At 46.0% G+C, this 16,333-nt stretch overlaps 1 protein-coding gene across 8 annotated transcripts in view; it reads right to left on the bottom strand.

The window, feature by feature from the left end:
* Positions 1–12,912, bottom strand: part of LOC124037577 (receptor-type tyrosine-protein phosphatase eta-like) — a 108,633-nt gene extending 95,721 nt beyond the window's left edge. For all 8 annotated transcript variants that reach the window (XR_006839213.1, XR_006839214.1, XM_046352413.1 and 5 more), the window contains exon 1: positions 12,674–12,912. Coding sequence is in view for 6 of the 8 variants with exons in the window: in XM_046352413.1 (XP_046208369.1) it covers positions 12,674–12,739 (66 nt within the window). In the remaining 2 variants the exon portion in view is untranslated. The remainder of the gene's footprint in view (positions 1–12,673) is intronic.
* Positions 12,913–16,333: the final 3,421 nt, after the last annotated feature.

The following is a 16,333-nucleotide window of genomic DNA, read 5'->3' as shown; positions in this document are numbered from 1 at the left end:
CTGAATACATTCTCGATAATGATTTGTGCCGTCTCCTTAGCGGAAGGAAGTTTAGCGAGGGGAATGAAATGTGCCGCCTTAGAGAACCTATCGACAACCGTAAGAATCACAGTCTTCCCCGCAGACAAAGGCAGACCGGTAATGAAGTCTAGGGCGATGTGAGACCATGGTCGAGAAGGAATGGGGAGCGGTCTGAGACGACCGGCAGGAGGAGAGTTACCCGACTTAGTCTGCGCGCAGTCCGAACAAGCAGCCACGAAACGGCGCGTGTCACGCTCCTGAGTCGGCCACCAAAAGCGCTGGCGAATAGACGCAAGAGTGCCTCGAACACCGGGATGACCAGCTAACTTGGCAGAGTGAGCCCACTGAAGAACAGCCAGACGAGTGGAAACAGGAACGAAAAGGAGGTTACTAGGACAAGCGCGCGGCGACGCAGTGTGCGTGAGTGCTTGCTTAACCTGTCTTTCAATTCCCCAGACTGTTAACCCGACAACACGCCCATAAGGAAGAATCCCCTCGGGATCAGTAGAAGCCACAGAAGAACTAAACAGACGGGATAAGGCATCAGGCTTGGTGTTCTTGCTACCCGGACGGTAAGAAATCACAAACTCGAAACGAGCGAAAAACAACGCCCAACGAGCTTGACGGGCATTAAGTCGTTTGGCAGAACGGATGTACTCAAGGTTCTTATGGTCTGTCCAAACGACAAAAGGAACGGTCGCCCCCTCCAACCACTGTCGCCATTCGCCTAGGGCTAAGCGGATGGCGAGCAGTTCACGGTTACCCACATCATAGTTGCGCTCAGATGGCGACAGGCGATGAGAAAAATAAGCGCAAGGATGAACCTTATCGTCAGACTGGAAGCGCTGGGATAGAATGGCTCCCACGCCTACCTCTGAAGCGTCAACCTCGACAATGAATTGTCTAGTGACGTCAGGAGTAACGAGGATAGGAGCGGACGTAAAACGTTCTTTTAGAAGATCAAAAGCTCCCTGGGCGGAACCGGACCACTTAAAACACGTCTTGACAGAAGTAAGAGCTGTGAGAGGGGCAGCAACTTGACCGAAATTACGAATGAAACGCCGATAGAAATTAGCGAAACCTAAAAAGCGCTGCAACTCGACACGTGACCTTGGAACGGGCCAATCACTGACAGCTTGGACCTTAGCGGAATCCATCTGAATGCCTTCAGCGGAAATAACGGAACCGAGAAAAGTAACGGAGGAGACATGAAAAGAGCACTTCTCAGACTTTACGTAGAGACAATTCTCTAAAAGGCGCTGTAGAACACGTCGAACGTGCTGAACATGAATCTCGAGTGACGGAGAAAAAATCAGGATATCGTCAAGATAGACAAAAACAAAGATGTTCAGCATGTCTCTCAGAACATCATTAACTAATGCCTGAAAAACAGCTGGCGCATTGGCGAGACCAAACGGCAGAACCCGGTACTCAAAATGCCCTAACGGAGTGTTAAACGCCGTTTTCCACTCGTCCCCCTCTCTGATGCGCACGAGATGGTAAGCGTTACGAAGGTCCAACTTAGTAAAGCACCTGGCTCCCTGCAGAATCTCGAAGGCTGATGACATAAGGGGAAGCGGATAACGATTCTTAACCGTTATGTCATTCAGCCCTCGATAATCCACGCAGGGGCGCAGAGTACCGTCCTTCTTCTTAACAAAAAAGAACCCCGCCCCGGCCGGAGAGGAAGAAGGCACTATGGTACCGGCGTCAAGAGACACAGACCAATAATCCTCGAGAGCCTTACGTTCGGGAGCCGACAGAGAGTATAGTCTACCCCGAGGAGGAGTGGTCCCCGGAAGGAGATCAATAGTACAATCATACGACCGGTGAGGAGGAAGGGAGTTGGCTCGGGACCGACTGAAGACCGTGCGCAGATCATGATATTCCTCCGGCACTCCTGTCAAATCGCCAGGTTCCTCCTGAGAAGTAGGGACAGAAGAAACGGGAGGGATGGCAGACATTAAACACTTCACATGACAAGAAACGTTCCAGGATAGGATAGAATTACTAGACCAATTAATAGAAGGATTATGACATACTAGCCAGGGATGACCCAAAACAACAGGTGTAAACGGTGAACGAAAAATCAAAAAAGAAATAGTCTCACTGTGGTTACCAGATACTGTGAGGGTTAAAGGTAGTGTCTCAAATCTGATACTGGGAAGATGACTACCATCTAAGGCGAACATGGGCGTAGGCTTCTCTAACTCTCTGAAAGGAATGTCATGTTTCCGAACCCATGCTTCGTCCATGAAACAACCCTCAGCCCCAGAGTCTATCAAGGCACTACATGTAGCACCCGAACCGGTCCAGCGTAGATGGACCGACAAAGTAGTACAGGATCTTGATGGAGAGACTTGAGTAGTTGCGCTCACCTGTAGCCCTCCGCTTACAGATGAGCTCTGGCTTTTACTGGACATGAATTAACAAAATGTCCAGCAACTCCGCAATAGAGGCACAGGCGGTTGGTGATCCTCCGTTCCCTCTCCTTAGTCGAGATGCGAATCCCTCCCAGCTGCATGGGCTCAGACTCTGAGCCAGAGGAGGGAGATGGTTGCGATGCGGAGCAGGGAAACACCGTTGATGCGAGCTCTCTTCCACGAGCCCGGTGACGAAGATCTACCCGTCGTTCTATGCGGATGGCGAGAGCAATCAAAGAGTCCACATCTGAAGGAACCTCCCGGGAGAGAATCTCATCCTTAACCACTGCGTGGAGTCCCTCCAGAAAACGAGCGAGCAGCGCCGGCTCGTTCCACTCACTAGAGGCAGCAAGAGTGCGAAACTCAATAGAATAATCCGTTATGGACCGTTCACCTTGGCATAAGGAAGCCAGGGCCCTAGAAGCCTCCCCTACCAAAAACTGAACGGTCAAAAACCCGAATCATCTCCTCTTTAAAGTTCTGGAACTTGTTAGAGCAATCAGCCCTTGCCTCCCAGATAGCTGTGCCCCATTCTCGAGCCCGGCCAGTAAGGAGTGAAATGACGTAAGCAACCCGAGCTCTCTCTCTAGAGTATGTGTTGGGTTGGAGAGAGAACACAATCTCACACTGCGTGAGAAAGGAGCGGCACTCAGTGGGCTGCCCGGAGTAGCAAGGTGGGTTATTAACCCTAGGTTCTGGAGGCTCGGCAGGCCAGGAAGTAACAGGTGGCACGAGACGTAGACTCTGGAACTGTCCAGAGAGGTCGGAAACCTGAGCGGCCAGGTTTTCCACGGCATGGCGAGCAGCAGACAATTCCTGCTCGTGTCTGCCGAGCATGGCTCCTTGGATCTCGACGGCAGTGTAACGAGCGTCTGAAGTCGCTGGGTCCATTCCTTGGTCGGTTCCTTCTGTCATGCAGGTGAAAGAGGACCCAAAAGCGACTTGGCGAAAACAGAGTCTTTAATCCAGTAAAGTAAATACAAACAAAAAACACAACTTTCACTCGAAATGACGAGGACAAACTGGAGACTCGATCTTGAACAGCAGGTGAACAGCAGGTTGCCTCGGGAAGGCACTTGAACCAGACAGACTCAGACACCTGCTCACCACGCAGCATCTGAGGAAAACACGACACGACAGGGCGATACACAAACACAGCACGGTGAATTCTAGACAAGGAACCGACAGGACAGGAACGGAACACAAAGGAAGAAATAGGGACTCTAATCAGGGGAAAGGATCGGGAACAGGTGTGGGAAGACTAAATGATTGATTAGGGGAATAGGAACAGCTGGGAGCAGGAACGGAACGATAGAGAGAAGAGAGAGCGAGAGAGTGAGAGAGGGAGGGGGAGAGAGAGGGATAGAAAGAGGGAAAGAACCTAATAAGACCAGCAGAGGGAAACGAATAGAATGGGAAGCACAGGGACAAGACAAGATAATAAATGACAAAACATGACACATTCGTCTGTCCCGCACTGACCCTTAGCCGTGTGCATTCCTCTGTCCTCAACTGACCCTTAGCCGTGTGCATTCGTCTGTCCCCAACTGACCCTTAGCCGTGTGCATTCGTCTGTCCCCAACTGAACCTTAGACGTGTGCATTCGTCTGTCCCCAACTGAACATTAACCGTGTGCATTCATCTGTCCCCAACTGAACCTTAGCCGTGTGCATTCGTCTGTCCCCAACTGAACCTTAGCCGTGTGCATTCGTCTGTCCCCAACTGAACCTTAGCCGTGTGCATTCGTCTGTCCCCATCTGACCCTTAGCCGTGTGCATTCGTCTGTCCCCAACTGAACCTTAGCCTAGTGCATTCGTCTGTCCCCATCTGACCCTTAGCCGTGTGCATTCGTCTGTCCCCATCTGTCCTTTCGCCGTGTGCATTCGTCTGTCCCCAACTGAACCTTAGCCGTGTGCATTCGTCTGTCCCCAGCTGTCCTTTCGCCGTGTGCATTCGTCTGTCCCCAACTGAACCTTAGCCGTGTGCATTCGTCTGTCCCCAACTGAACCTTAGCGGTGTGCATTCGTCTGTCCCCAACTGAACCTTAGCCGTGTGCATTCGTCTGTCCCCATCTGACCCTTAGCCGTGTGCATTCGTCTGCCCCCATCTGACCCTTAGCCGTGTGCATTCGTCTGTCCCCAACTGACCCTTAGCCGTGTGCATTCGTCTGTCCCCAACTGACCCTTAGCCGTGTGCATTCATCTGTCCCCAACTGACCCTTAGCCGTGTGCATTCGTCTGTCCCCAACTGAACCTTAGCCGTGTGCATTCGTCTGTCCCCAACTGAACCTTAGCCGTGTGCATTCGTCTGTCCCCAACTGAACCTTAGCCGTGTGCATTCGTCTGTCCCCATCTGACCCTTAGCCGTGTGCATTCGTCTGTCCCCAACTGAACCTTAGCCTAGTGCATTCGTCTGTCCCCATCTGACCCTTAGCCGTGTGCATTCGTCTGTCCCCATCTGTCCTTTCGCCGTGTGCATTCGTCTGTCCCCAACTGAACCTTAGCCGTGTGCATTCGTCTGTCCCCATCTGACCCTTAGCCGTGTGCATTCGTCTGTCCCCAACTGACCCTTAGCCGTGTGCATTCGTCTGTCCCCAACTGACCCTTAGCCGTGTGCATTCGTCTGTCCCCATCTGACCCTTAGCCGTGTGCATTCGTCTGTCCCCAACTGAACCTTAGCCGTGTGCATTCGTCTGTCCCCATCTGACCCTTAGCCGTGTGCATTCGTCTGTCCCCAACTGACCCTTAGCCGTGTGCATTCGTCTGTCCCCAACTGAACCTTAGCCGTGTGCATTCGTCTGTCCCCAACTGAACCTTAGCCGTGTGCATTCGTCTGTCCCCAACTGACCCTTAGCCGTGTGCATTCGTCTGTCCCCAACTGAACCTTAGCCGTGTGCATTCGTCTGTCCCCATCTGACCCTTAGCCGTGTGCATTCGTCTGTCCCCATCTGACCCTTAGCCGTGTGCATTCGTCTGTCCCCATCTGACCCTTAGCCGTGTGCGCGCGACCTTGCTTTTAGTCCAGGATTGGGCTTCATCTGCGTCCAGGAAACCACCCGTAAATGTACAGTAGATGAGGCAGAATCCTGTACACTGCTACCTACATACATAACAACCTCTGGCCAGAGAGATGTCATGGTGGACTGACTGACGCCCAAACAGACGAGGCTATCCATTCACCATTTTCCCACCATTAAAGAGTTTATGGGCAAAGAAGACATTTCTCTCACACACACACACACACACACACACACACACACACACACACACACACACACACACACACACACACACACACACACACACACACACACACACACACACACACACACACACACACACACACACACACACAGAGGCACAGACGAGGCTATCCATTCCATGACAAACTCATGCCAAGCAATGTACTTTTCCCGGTTTTACTTGCTGAGGGTTAAGCTGTGACTCAGCAAACAGTCTCTTTCCTAACTGTAGCTAATGTCTCACCACCCACACACAAGACTATTTGATCTGAAAGGCCATGACGATACTGCCATCTGAAATCCTGTATACAAATCACATGTATACAAATCACATGCAAAGTTCATTGTTATTAAATAAATGCAAATGTGAACACCTATCATTAGGCTGTTTTCTTGTTTGGTTGGGTGCTGGAGGTTTCAATCAATACAAATGAATGACTTCTGAAGATTGATGATTGATACTGGAACAGGTGAACCAGTTCTCTTCCCTGTTTGAATGTCAACTTCCCTTCTGCTTTTACTACATACATTTTCAGCATTTCAATATGAAAACACACTCTCTCACGTTTATCTATTATCATATATCATGCCAGCAAGTCTCACAAACTTAAAACCCAAGATGGAAACTGTAGGAGAGAGGGGGGCACAGAGATGGAAACTGTAGCAGAGGCCACAGAGATGGAAACGGTATTAGAGAGGAAGCCACAGAAATGGAAACGGTAGGAGAGAGGAGGGCACAGACATGGAAACGGTAGGAGAGACGAGGGCACAGAGATGGAAACAGTAGGAGAGAGGAAGGCACAGAGATGGAAATGGTACGAGAGAGGAGGGCACAGATATGGAAACGGTAGGAGAGAGGGGGGCACAGAGATGGAACTCTAGGGGCGAATGGGGAAACTGGATGCACTTCAGATCCAATGTCAACCTATCAGTTTCATCACTCCCTCAGCGTTTTACATGTCCTTTCATTGGGCTCCCAGAAGGGAACGAGGGCAACTATCCTGACATGTACCTGTCACTACCTGTGGGGATGCTTTAACGAGAATTGCAGTCCTCCGAAAACTTCCTGTCAACAAACAGATTCCTGGTCCCCCTCCCTGCAGGATGCTCGGAGATAGGAACAGACAGGACAACACACAGTAGGCGAGAGGAGGACATAGAGATGGAAATGGTAGGAAAAAGGGGGGAGGGGAAGGATGAGAAAGTGGGGAAGAGAGTGAGCAATGTAGTCAGTATGGAGGAAAACAGAATATACAAAGGGAGCAAAAGAGAGAGAAAGTGAGGGAAAGAGTGAGAGGCAAAGAGACAATACAGGACTAAGATCAAGTCGTATTATAGCGGCTCTGACGCTCGTCGGATGTGGCAGGGCTTGCAAACCATTACAGACTACAAAGGGAAGCACAGCCAAGACCTGCACAGTGACATGAGCCTACCGGACGAGCTAAACTACTTCTATGCTCGCTTTGAGGCAAATAACACTGGAACATGCATGAGAGCACCAGCTATTCCGGAAGACTGTGTGATCACGCTCTCTGCAGCTGATGTGAGTAAGACCTTTAAACAGGTCAACATTCTCAAGGCCGCAGGGCCAGACAGATTACCAGGACGTGTACTGAGAGCATGTGCTGACAAACTGGCAAGTGTCTTCACTGACATTTTCAACTTCTTCCTGTCCGAGAATGTATTACCAACATGTTGTAAGCAGACCACCATAGTGCTTGTGCCCAAGAACACTAAGGTAACGTGCCTAAATGACTACCAACCCGTAGCACTCACATCTGTAGCCATGAAGTGTTTGAAAGGCTGGTCATGGCTCACATCAACACCATCATCCCAGAAACCCTAGACCCACTGCAATTTGCATACCGCCCCAACCGATCCACATATAATGCAGTCTCTACTGCACTCTACACTGCCCTTTCTCACCTGGACAAAAGGAACACCTATGTGAGAATGCTATTCATTGACTACAGCCCAGCATTTGACACCATAGTGCCCTCAAAGCTCATCAATAAGCTAAGGACCCTGGGACTAAATACCTCCCACTGTAACTGGATCCTGGACTTCCTGACGGGCTGCCCCCAGGTGGTAAGGGTAGGTAACAATACATCCGCCACGCTGATTCTCAACACAGGGGCCCCTCAGGGGTGCGTGCTCAGCCCCCTCCTGTACTCCCTGTTCACTCATGACTGCACGGCCAGGCAAAACTCCACGACTCACCATCATTAAATTTGCAGATTTTGCGTGTGGTGTCAGGACAACATCCTCTCCTCAAAGTGAAAAAGATGAAGTAGATGATTGAGGACTACAGGAAAAGGATGACCGAGCACACCCCCATTCTCATCAACGGGGCTGTAGTGGAGCAGGTTGAGAGCTTCAAGTTCCTTGGTGTCCACATCACCAAAACACTAACGTGGTCCAAGCATACCATGACAGTCATGAAGCGGGCACGACATTAACCTATTCCCCCTCGTGTGACTAATAACATTGGATTTGATTTGATAATTCAGCCCTTTGGTGGCACTGTCAGGCGTTGTTATATAACACACCCACAGACACACACACTCCCACACACACACACACAACCATGGTTAGCAGGACCAGAGAGCTATCAATGGGGTCCCACTCTCAACCACATAAGGATCCTAATGTCAAAGCCTTCCATAATTCCCCAGGGGCCAGTATAGTGTGCTCTTTCAAATGGCTGCAATAGTAGGATTCTATTTCTCACAGCTTTTCCTCATTTCAAACATTGTTCCTTAATGACTGTAAACGATCTGAGGCTAATGGGAGAGAGAAACATGGAGTTTATGTGAAGTAATATCCAATCACATCAAATGTTATTGGTCACATATTTTTAGCAGATGTTATTGTGGGTGTATCAAAATGCTTGTGTTCCTAGCTCCAACAGTGCAGTAGTATCTGACAATATCACTGAAGAATTCTGTTCAACAAACAACCCTATATCCAAAATGTTGTTGTTTAAAATAAAGCTTCCTTAATCTCTATAAACCATTATCATACGGCCAATCACTATTCACACGATCCACTTTGGAAAGAAACCGTTGCCCAACAGTACATTCCTCCCAGAGCTCTTTCACTCCTCTCAGCACTTCCATTTCTCCTTTTTCTTCTACCCCTTCAAGTAATTAGCAGAACGCATATACTGACTGACCGATTGTGTCAACTTCCCATTAAATATTTTGCAGTTCCCCTCTTCTTCCTGTGTTATAGTAGCAGGGTTAAAAGTCTGTTTTGCAAATGTACCATGGCCTGTTCCCATTACTGACCACTGTATGTACTCTTCATAGAAGTTGGCAAGGTATCATTAAGGCATCGCCTTACCACATCCCTTCCTCATCACCTTTAACCTGTTAGGCTGGGAGGAGGCTGGGAAGAAACACCAAACCACAGCTTGTCACCCAAGCAACTTTTTATAAGAAGAATGCTTTTCAAATCCTGTGTCCTAACTACCGCACTATCACTTACAAAGTATAACATGACATCACTGCGATATCAGTCTTACATGCTGACCAGAACGGATACGTCGTGTGCGCGAGCGTCGCAAAATAAATGTAGAAATCCATGTTATTCAATTATTGCGCCCACACTGCTCGTGCCCGCCAAAGAGCGTCTGCGTTGCCAAGGGATAAAATAGAACTCCTTTCTATTTCTGATGCAGTTCGCGCTGAAAGTCCTGCCTCTCCCATCTCCTCATTGGTTTATAGAAGCAGGTACCCACGTGCCATCTCCTCATTGGTTATACCCACGTGGGTGATTGAAAGACAAAATGTTTTGCCGGTTGTTGTGGTAATACTATGAAAGTATAGATGCCAATCACCATATAAATTCAAAGATGAAAAAGCATAGAAGGAGGAGAGATGACTAGAAACGATTCGGTTGGCCGTTTTATGTGTGAATTAATGGTCGGAGTAGAGGACGTTGTGCATTTCAGATAAAATAACAACTCAATGTTTATATCCCAGGACAAATTAGCTAGCAACAGCAAGTTAGCTAAATAGGACACATTAGCTAGCAAGTGCAAGCTAACTAACTAAATTGCCATACATGTTTAATGGTTTTCAACCTGTCCCCAAATTAATGTCATTGGTTCAGAGTTTGTTTTGATATTTTAACCTGCGTGTCATGATCGCGTTTGGTGTGGGGGGGACTAAATAAATGTATGCACAATAGCGCACGATGGCGCACGCACACAGCCGGTTTGGGTTCCGTGTTATACGACAGTAGCTACCAGTAGAAAAACCTATGTAATTATCCTGTAATAATAAACACAGTTTATGGAATCGTAAAGGTACTATAGTTTAACGTGATATGCCAATGTAAAGTGTTAACCATGACTCTCTGTCATCTCTAGCTGAAGTGTTACTCCTGTAGTCTATACATTATAAAAGATAACCTGTCGGGATACCAGCACAGCACTCTCACTCAGTCAGACACACACACACGCACACACACGCACACACACACACACCAGCGTACGCGCATACACACGCACCAGTGGCAGTCAGTGCCACTCACGAATAGAGAGGACCATGTTTTTTATGTGCATGGCCTTATTTCTAGTACAGCATATAGGATAACTGTCATTGAATGTATTCCATTCACCCAGCTCACTAAAACAATGATAGGTTCAGGCTACAACATGATACTTGAATTTGCCCTGTATCCCTCATGAGGTTGCTACAACTTAGCCTCTGAATTAAAGTTTACGATGTAGGTGCACACACAGACAGTGACACATTCAATACCACCTTGCAAACTCTTTAATTTTTTAAAAATTGTACCTTTATTTAACCAGGCAAGTCAGTTAAGAACATATTATTATTTTCAATGACTGCCTGGGAACAGTGGGTTAACTGCCTGTTCAGGGGCAGAATGACAGATTTGTACCTTGTCAGCTCAGGGGTTGGAACTCGCAACCTTCCGGTTACTAGTCCAACACTCTAACCACTAGGCTACGCTTGCCTGCATCTAGCTGATCTAGGGTGTAATCATCAGTCGAACAGTTGATACAACCTAGCCTACAAAAATACTTTTAGAACGTAGGTGTACAGGTCGAGAGACAAATGAAAGTTACAGACAGTAACCCCATTTCCATCCACACATTTTATGTGAGTAAGGTCATATACAATATAAAGAAAAATCAAAACAGCTGTGATGGAAACTGGAAGTTTTGTTTCAATTTTATAAATGTAGACAGATCATTTGTTTGCTCGACATGGTGGGGACGTTTTGTGTCTGTAAAATAAATTATGTGTGAAATGGAGGTGGAAACAACTTTATGTGCAAATATTGATATAATAACCATCATATCGAAGTAAACTTGGGAGTGATGTGATCACATGTTGCGTGGTCCTCCCACTACGATTTGGGAAAGCTTGCAGTTTATTAGACTACAGATTAAATAAATTATGATGAACTTCACAGGATGGTGAATGTGCAAGGTGATGAGCTTGATGCTCCTTTCCAATAAATATACTCACTCTTATCCATAATAATCTCATCATGTAGACTAGCCTACCAGCACAGCCTATCTGCACTGTATCTGTTAGCTGTTAGCTAGAGCGCACGTGCCAAGACCAGAGAAGGCACATTTTCTATATAACGCAGTTTTTGTGACAAAACGAAAGGTGGAGTTGAAAATGCAATGGAAACACATTGAACTTTAGTTTTTAATTCGATACATGAAAACTTAAGCGAAAAAGTACCTTTCGTGAGCACTAGGTCGTCACGCAATGATTTTAATCTGCAACAAGTCCATTTGGTGGAAACACACCACTGGTGGGAAAAATGGCATATTTTCTTTATGCATATTTCAAATATTTTCATTAAAATCTGTAGCCAATTAGATAGAAACCTAGCTAGTGACACATTCGATACTACCTTGCACACTCTTGCCTGCATGTAGCTGATCTGAGGTGTAATCGCTAGTCCAAACAAGGGTTTCTATTGGAAAAAGTCAGGTAGGTCCCTCCCCATTTCGTTACATTTTGCAACAGCAGTATTGACGGTATTGAAAAACCATCCTGTGGCTTTTTCCAAATTTGCCAGTATACGGTATATACCGTATACCGCCCAAGCCTCCATTGACACACACACACACACACACGCACACACACACACACAGAAACACACACACACACACACACACTAACACTAACACTAACACATTCACTAACACACATCCACAGTCCTCATTCCATCCCTGAACCCTTAGTGTTGGACTCACACATCTTCACATACAAGTCTCACTCTCCCTCTCCATAAAGACTCGGGGACCAATCTAGTCAGATACCATTCTGAGTTGGCCATTAAAATACCCTAGGCACCAGGTGGTGACTCCATGAGAAATCCGAAAATATTGTCAAATTGCTTAAAGAGAATCCTGAGAATAGAACAAATAATAATAGACCTCAAGTACAAATACCAGAGTAGGCATTTTTGCATTTCCTGTATGAAATCATTTGTATAAAAAAAAAAACATGAACACTGACATTCTGTCACATTAGAAAACGAAATGCAGAAAATCCTGGTACTGCATGCCAATAAATAAACTAAAGGTCAGTGTAATAACTAATTAGTGACGTGAATTGCATACAATAATAACAAGACCTTATTCATCGCACAATAGAAACACTGCCATATACTGAATTAATTATCCAACCGTTCAAATTGAACGACCAGCAATGGATTTGACAGAAAATCGGAAATACATCCATTATTATTACTATTAAATTAGTTTAGAAATGCATGGCTACATAATTTCTATACAGACTAGTAAATAGCCTACGTCAGTGAAATTGTGTTTCCACCTGCTAACAGAGTTGACAAAATAACAGTTAGACTCCCTGGCGCGACAGGTGCAATGTCCGGCATCTTCATATATGACACAGTATTGTGGTTATTAGAAAGACCTAAATACACATTTTCAAGATGTTCTTTGGTCAAATATAAATCAATCACTTACTTTGAGAAACAGATATAGGACAATAGACGCCCTGAGAAGAACACCGAAGCACGACAGTCGGCTCATGATGCCGGACAGTTTTGAAAAACTTCACACGCGTTTCTTCCCAGCGAGCACTTGCATTTTTTTTTAACTTTCCTTTTCTTGAAAAAAAATCTCCTTTACTTTTGATTCTATGTGCTGAGCCTTGTCGCTGGTGTGGTCCTATAAACCGTTGCGCTGGCTCCGATCGCCAAATGAGCAGTAGCAGGAATAAGTAACTTTTCTGTGTCGCAAGTAACGGGGTGGAGCGGTAGCCAGTGGCGTCACTTTCAGAAGTTAAAAGTTCTGTGCATGCCTGCAGCTGCCAGTCAGTTTGGCTACACGCCTCCCTCTCTCCCTCGGTCTCTGTCAATGTTCTCTGCCGTCATTTCATCGATGCTGTTGCTAAAGTTACCGCATCCTTATCCTCTGCGAGGACTTTGGGGTAGGAGTCTGTCATTCAGAAATGTAGCCATCCCACATTCTTGCCATAACTCCATGAGAGAGGGTTAATGAATGCATCCATGGGGTCTCGCAACAATACCAAGCACAGCTAAGGCAAATGTTTATCGAAACGATTATCAATACCTTCTGTAAAAAATATCTGAGTGGACATCAAAAGTCCTATGTCCACATACACTTAACAAACATATAAACGCAACATTTAAAGTGTTGGTTCGATGTTTCATGAGCTGAAATAAAATATCCCACACATTTTCAATAGGCACAAAAAGCGTATTTCTCTAAAATGTTGTGCACAATATTGTTTACATGAGCATTTGTCCTTTGCCCAGATATTCCACCCACCTGAGAGGTGTGGAATATCAAGAAGCTGATTAAACAGCATGATCATTACACAGGTGCACCTTGTGCTGGGGACAATAAAAGGCCACTCTAAAATGTACAGTTTTGTCACACAACACTCTGCCACAGATGTCCCAAGTTTTGCGGGAGCGGGCAATTGGCATGCTGACTGCAGGAATGTCTACCAGAGCTGTTGCCAGAGAATGGAATGTTCATTTTTCTACCATAAGCCGCCTCCAACGTTGTTTTTGAGAATTTGGCAGTACATCCAACCGACCTCACAACCATAGCGTCGTGTGGGTGAGCAGTTTGCTGATAGCAATTTGAATGCACAAAAATACTGTGACGAGATCCTGAGGCCCATTGTGAGGCCCAGATTTGTTAAGGTATCTGTGACCAACAGACGCATATCTGTATTCCCAGTCTTGTGAAATCCATAGATTATGGCCTGATGAATTTATTTCAATTGACTGATCTCCTCATATGATCTGTAACTTAGTAAAAATATTTTTAAATTGTTGCATGTTGCAGTCATATTTTTGTTCAGCATAAATAATATCAATGTGATTTCTATTGTGTAAACCCTATCCAGAACATACAGCGCTCATGCTTACCTTAGACACCCTACCAACAAACTCCTAACACCCTCATCTATGTCCATGGAGGTATTCAGTATTCTCCCTTGCTTAATGTATCTGAATTCCGTTGATGATTACATGTTGAGGGACTATTTTAAGCACCACTTGTGTTTGACAACTGCACTGCCCACTCTGTCACTGATCTCCCCTCATTCTGGGTCCCCGTCATCGCCTGACAGACAGACATCTGCTTCTCAGACCAGCTTGATTGAACGTGGTTAAAAGAAACTCAGTTTGAAGTGACATTGAGTTGATTTTGCCATGCTATTTGGAATTTGTGTGTGTGTGTGTGTGTGTGTGTGTGTGTGTGTGTGTGTGTGTGTGTGTGTGTGTGTGTGTGTGTGTGTGTGTGTGTGTGTGTGTGTGTGTGTGTGTGTGTGTGTGTGTGTGTGTGTGTGTGTGTGTGTGTGTGTGTGTGTGTGTGTGTGGTTGCAGGACCAAGGCTCCTCATCTCCTCATGATGGGGTGGCAGGGCAGCCTAGTGGTTAGAGCGTTGGACTAGTAACCGGAAGGTTGCAAGTTCAAAACCCTGAGCTGACAAGGTACAAAATCTGTCGTTCTGCCCCTGAACAGGCAGTTAACCCACTGTTTCTAGGCCGTCATTGAAAATAAGAATTTGTTCTTAACTGACTTGCCTAGTAAAATAAAGGTAAAAAATAAATAAAAATGATGAGTTCATCTTCTTCCTGACAGAATGAATGGATGCATCACAGTGACCACTGTCCACCAGGATGTCTGAGTAAGTTCATCATTCCCCCCAGATCAGTACTTCTCTGTTTCTGCCTCTTTCTCTCTTTCCTTCTCTTTATGAATCGTTGCGTCTCTCTTTCTCTTTCTTTATCTGTGTCGCTCTCTTTCTCTTTACTCTTTTTTACATTTTTCCCTCCCTCTCGCTTGCTCCCTCCCTCCCTCTCTTTCCTTTAGACCAGGGGAGAATGACTTCCCCTTGTCATTGAAGCCACGGAAGTTCAAGGCCGTACTGCAGGCACATTGTTTGCAGAAAACAGGTTCCCCATTATAGTAAATGCAAAAATGTTCATCTTCATGGTCAATCTTTGTGTAAATAAAAATGTTTTAGAAGACAATCATGATACCAATAATTGCTTCTAATACACCAGATGCATGTCCTTAAACCGATTATTTTCAAATCGCACACAGTATGTGCAGTATCCTGGTCGGTCTTCAACTTGAGTTACAACTTCAGAGGGGGCAGCACTGAACTAGTCTGCAACATCACTTCCTGGAGTAGCTCAAACTGCACATGTTATGTCTCCACGAAATGCCATCTTACAGTTTTTTCCAACTGCTTACACACTTTTTCAAAACTGTCTCCTGTTTTTCAAATCTCTACACACAATTCCCAAAACTGCACACACAAAATGCAAAATGCCTCACATCTCCTTCAAAATGTTACTCTGCATTCAAAATGACATAAAGACATGTCAGAATGAAGCATTTAAATCAAATGACAAACACAAACAAACACAAACGTTTTTGGATATACCATGTAAACACTGTTGTTCTAAATCTAAAGCTCTTTGGTCTTTCATAGGCTTATATCTACATTTCAATACAATGTTCTACAGTGAAAGTAATCTGCTGAGAGGGGTAACAACTACACTGTAAACACCAATGCAATGTAGAAAAAGAAAATATTTATTAGGCCAAACATTACTGTTGTATACAGTAGCATACAACAAAACCATAAACATATGTAAACCAAAAGTATTTTCTTTAGAATACAGTAAAGAACACAATTGTGTGTGTGGGGTCCCGGGGGGCAGTCCAGGAATTGGTAGGGGGAGGGGGGGGGGCAGTCACCAGTGCTAAGCTACGCTTCATCTCTTCTCCGGCCTGGGTCTGGCCACAATACTTTGTCCACATCACAAGATACTTCCCTCGATGTATGGCAAGAGAAAACGCATCTCCTAGCATGGCGTATCCAACCTTGGACAGAGGCAACCTCTATGTCCCCACATGCGTCCTCCATTGCCTGGAGAAGTGGCATGCGGGCATAGGGTTGGCAATCATACACTTTCCAGCGCCAGGCTGAGAAGAATTCCTCTATGGGATTTAGAAAAGGTGAATAGGTGTCTCAGCCTCCAGTATTTATGCTGCAGTAGTTTATGTGTCGGGGGGCTAGGGTCAGTTTGTTTATCTGGAGTACTTCTCCTGTCCTATTCGGTGTCCTGTGTAA

Source organism: Oncorhynchus gorbuscha, linkage group LG06, assembly GCF_021184085.1.
Source record: "Oncorhynchus gorbuscha isolate QuinsamMale2020 ecotype Even-year linkage group LG06, OgorEven_v1.0, whole genome shotgun sequence".
In the NCBI taxonomy this organism is placed as follows: domain Eukaryota; kingdom Metazoa; phylum Chordata; class Actinopteri; order Salmoniformes; family Salmonidae; genus Oncorhynchus; species Oncorhynchus gorbuscha.
Note: the sequence above shows the minus strand (reverse complement) of the source record. Positions and strands in the feature narration are given on the sequence as shown.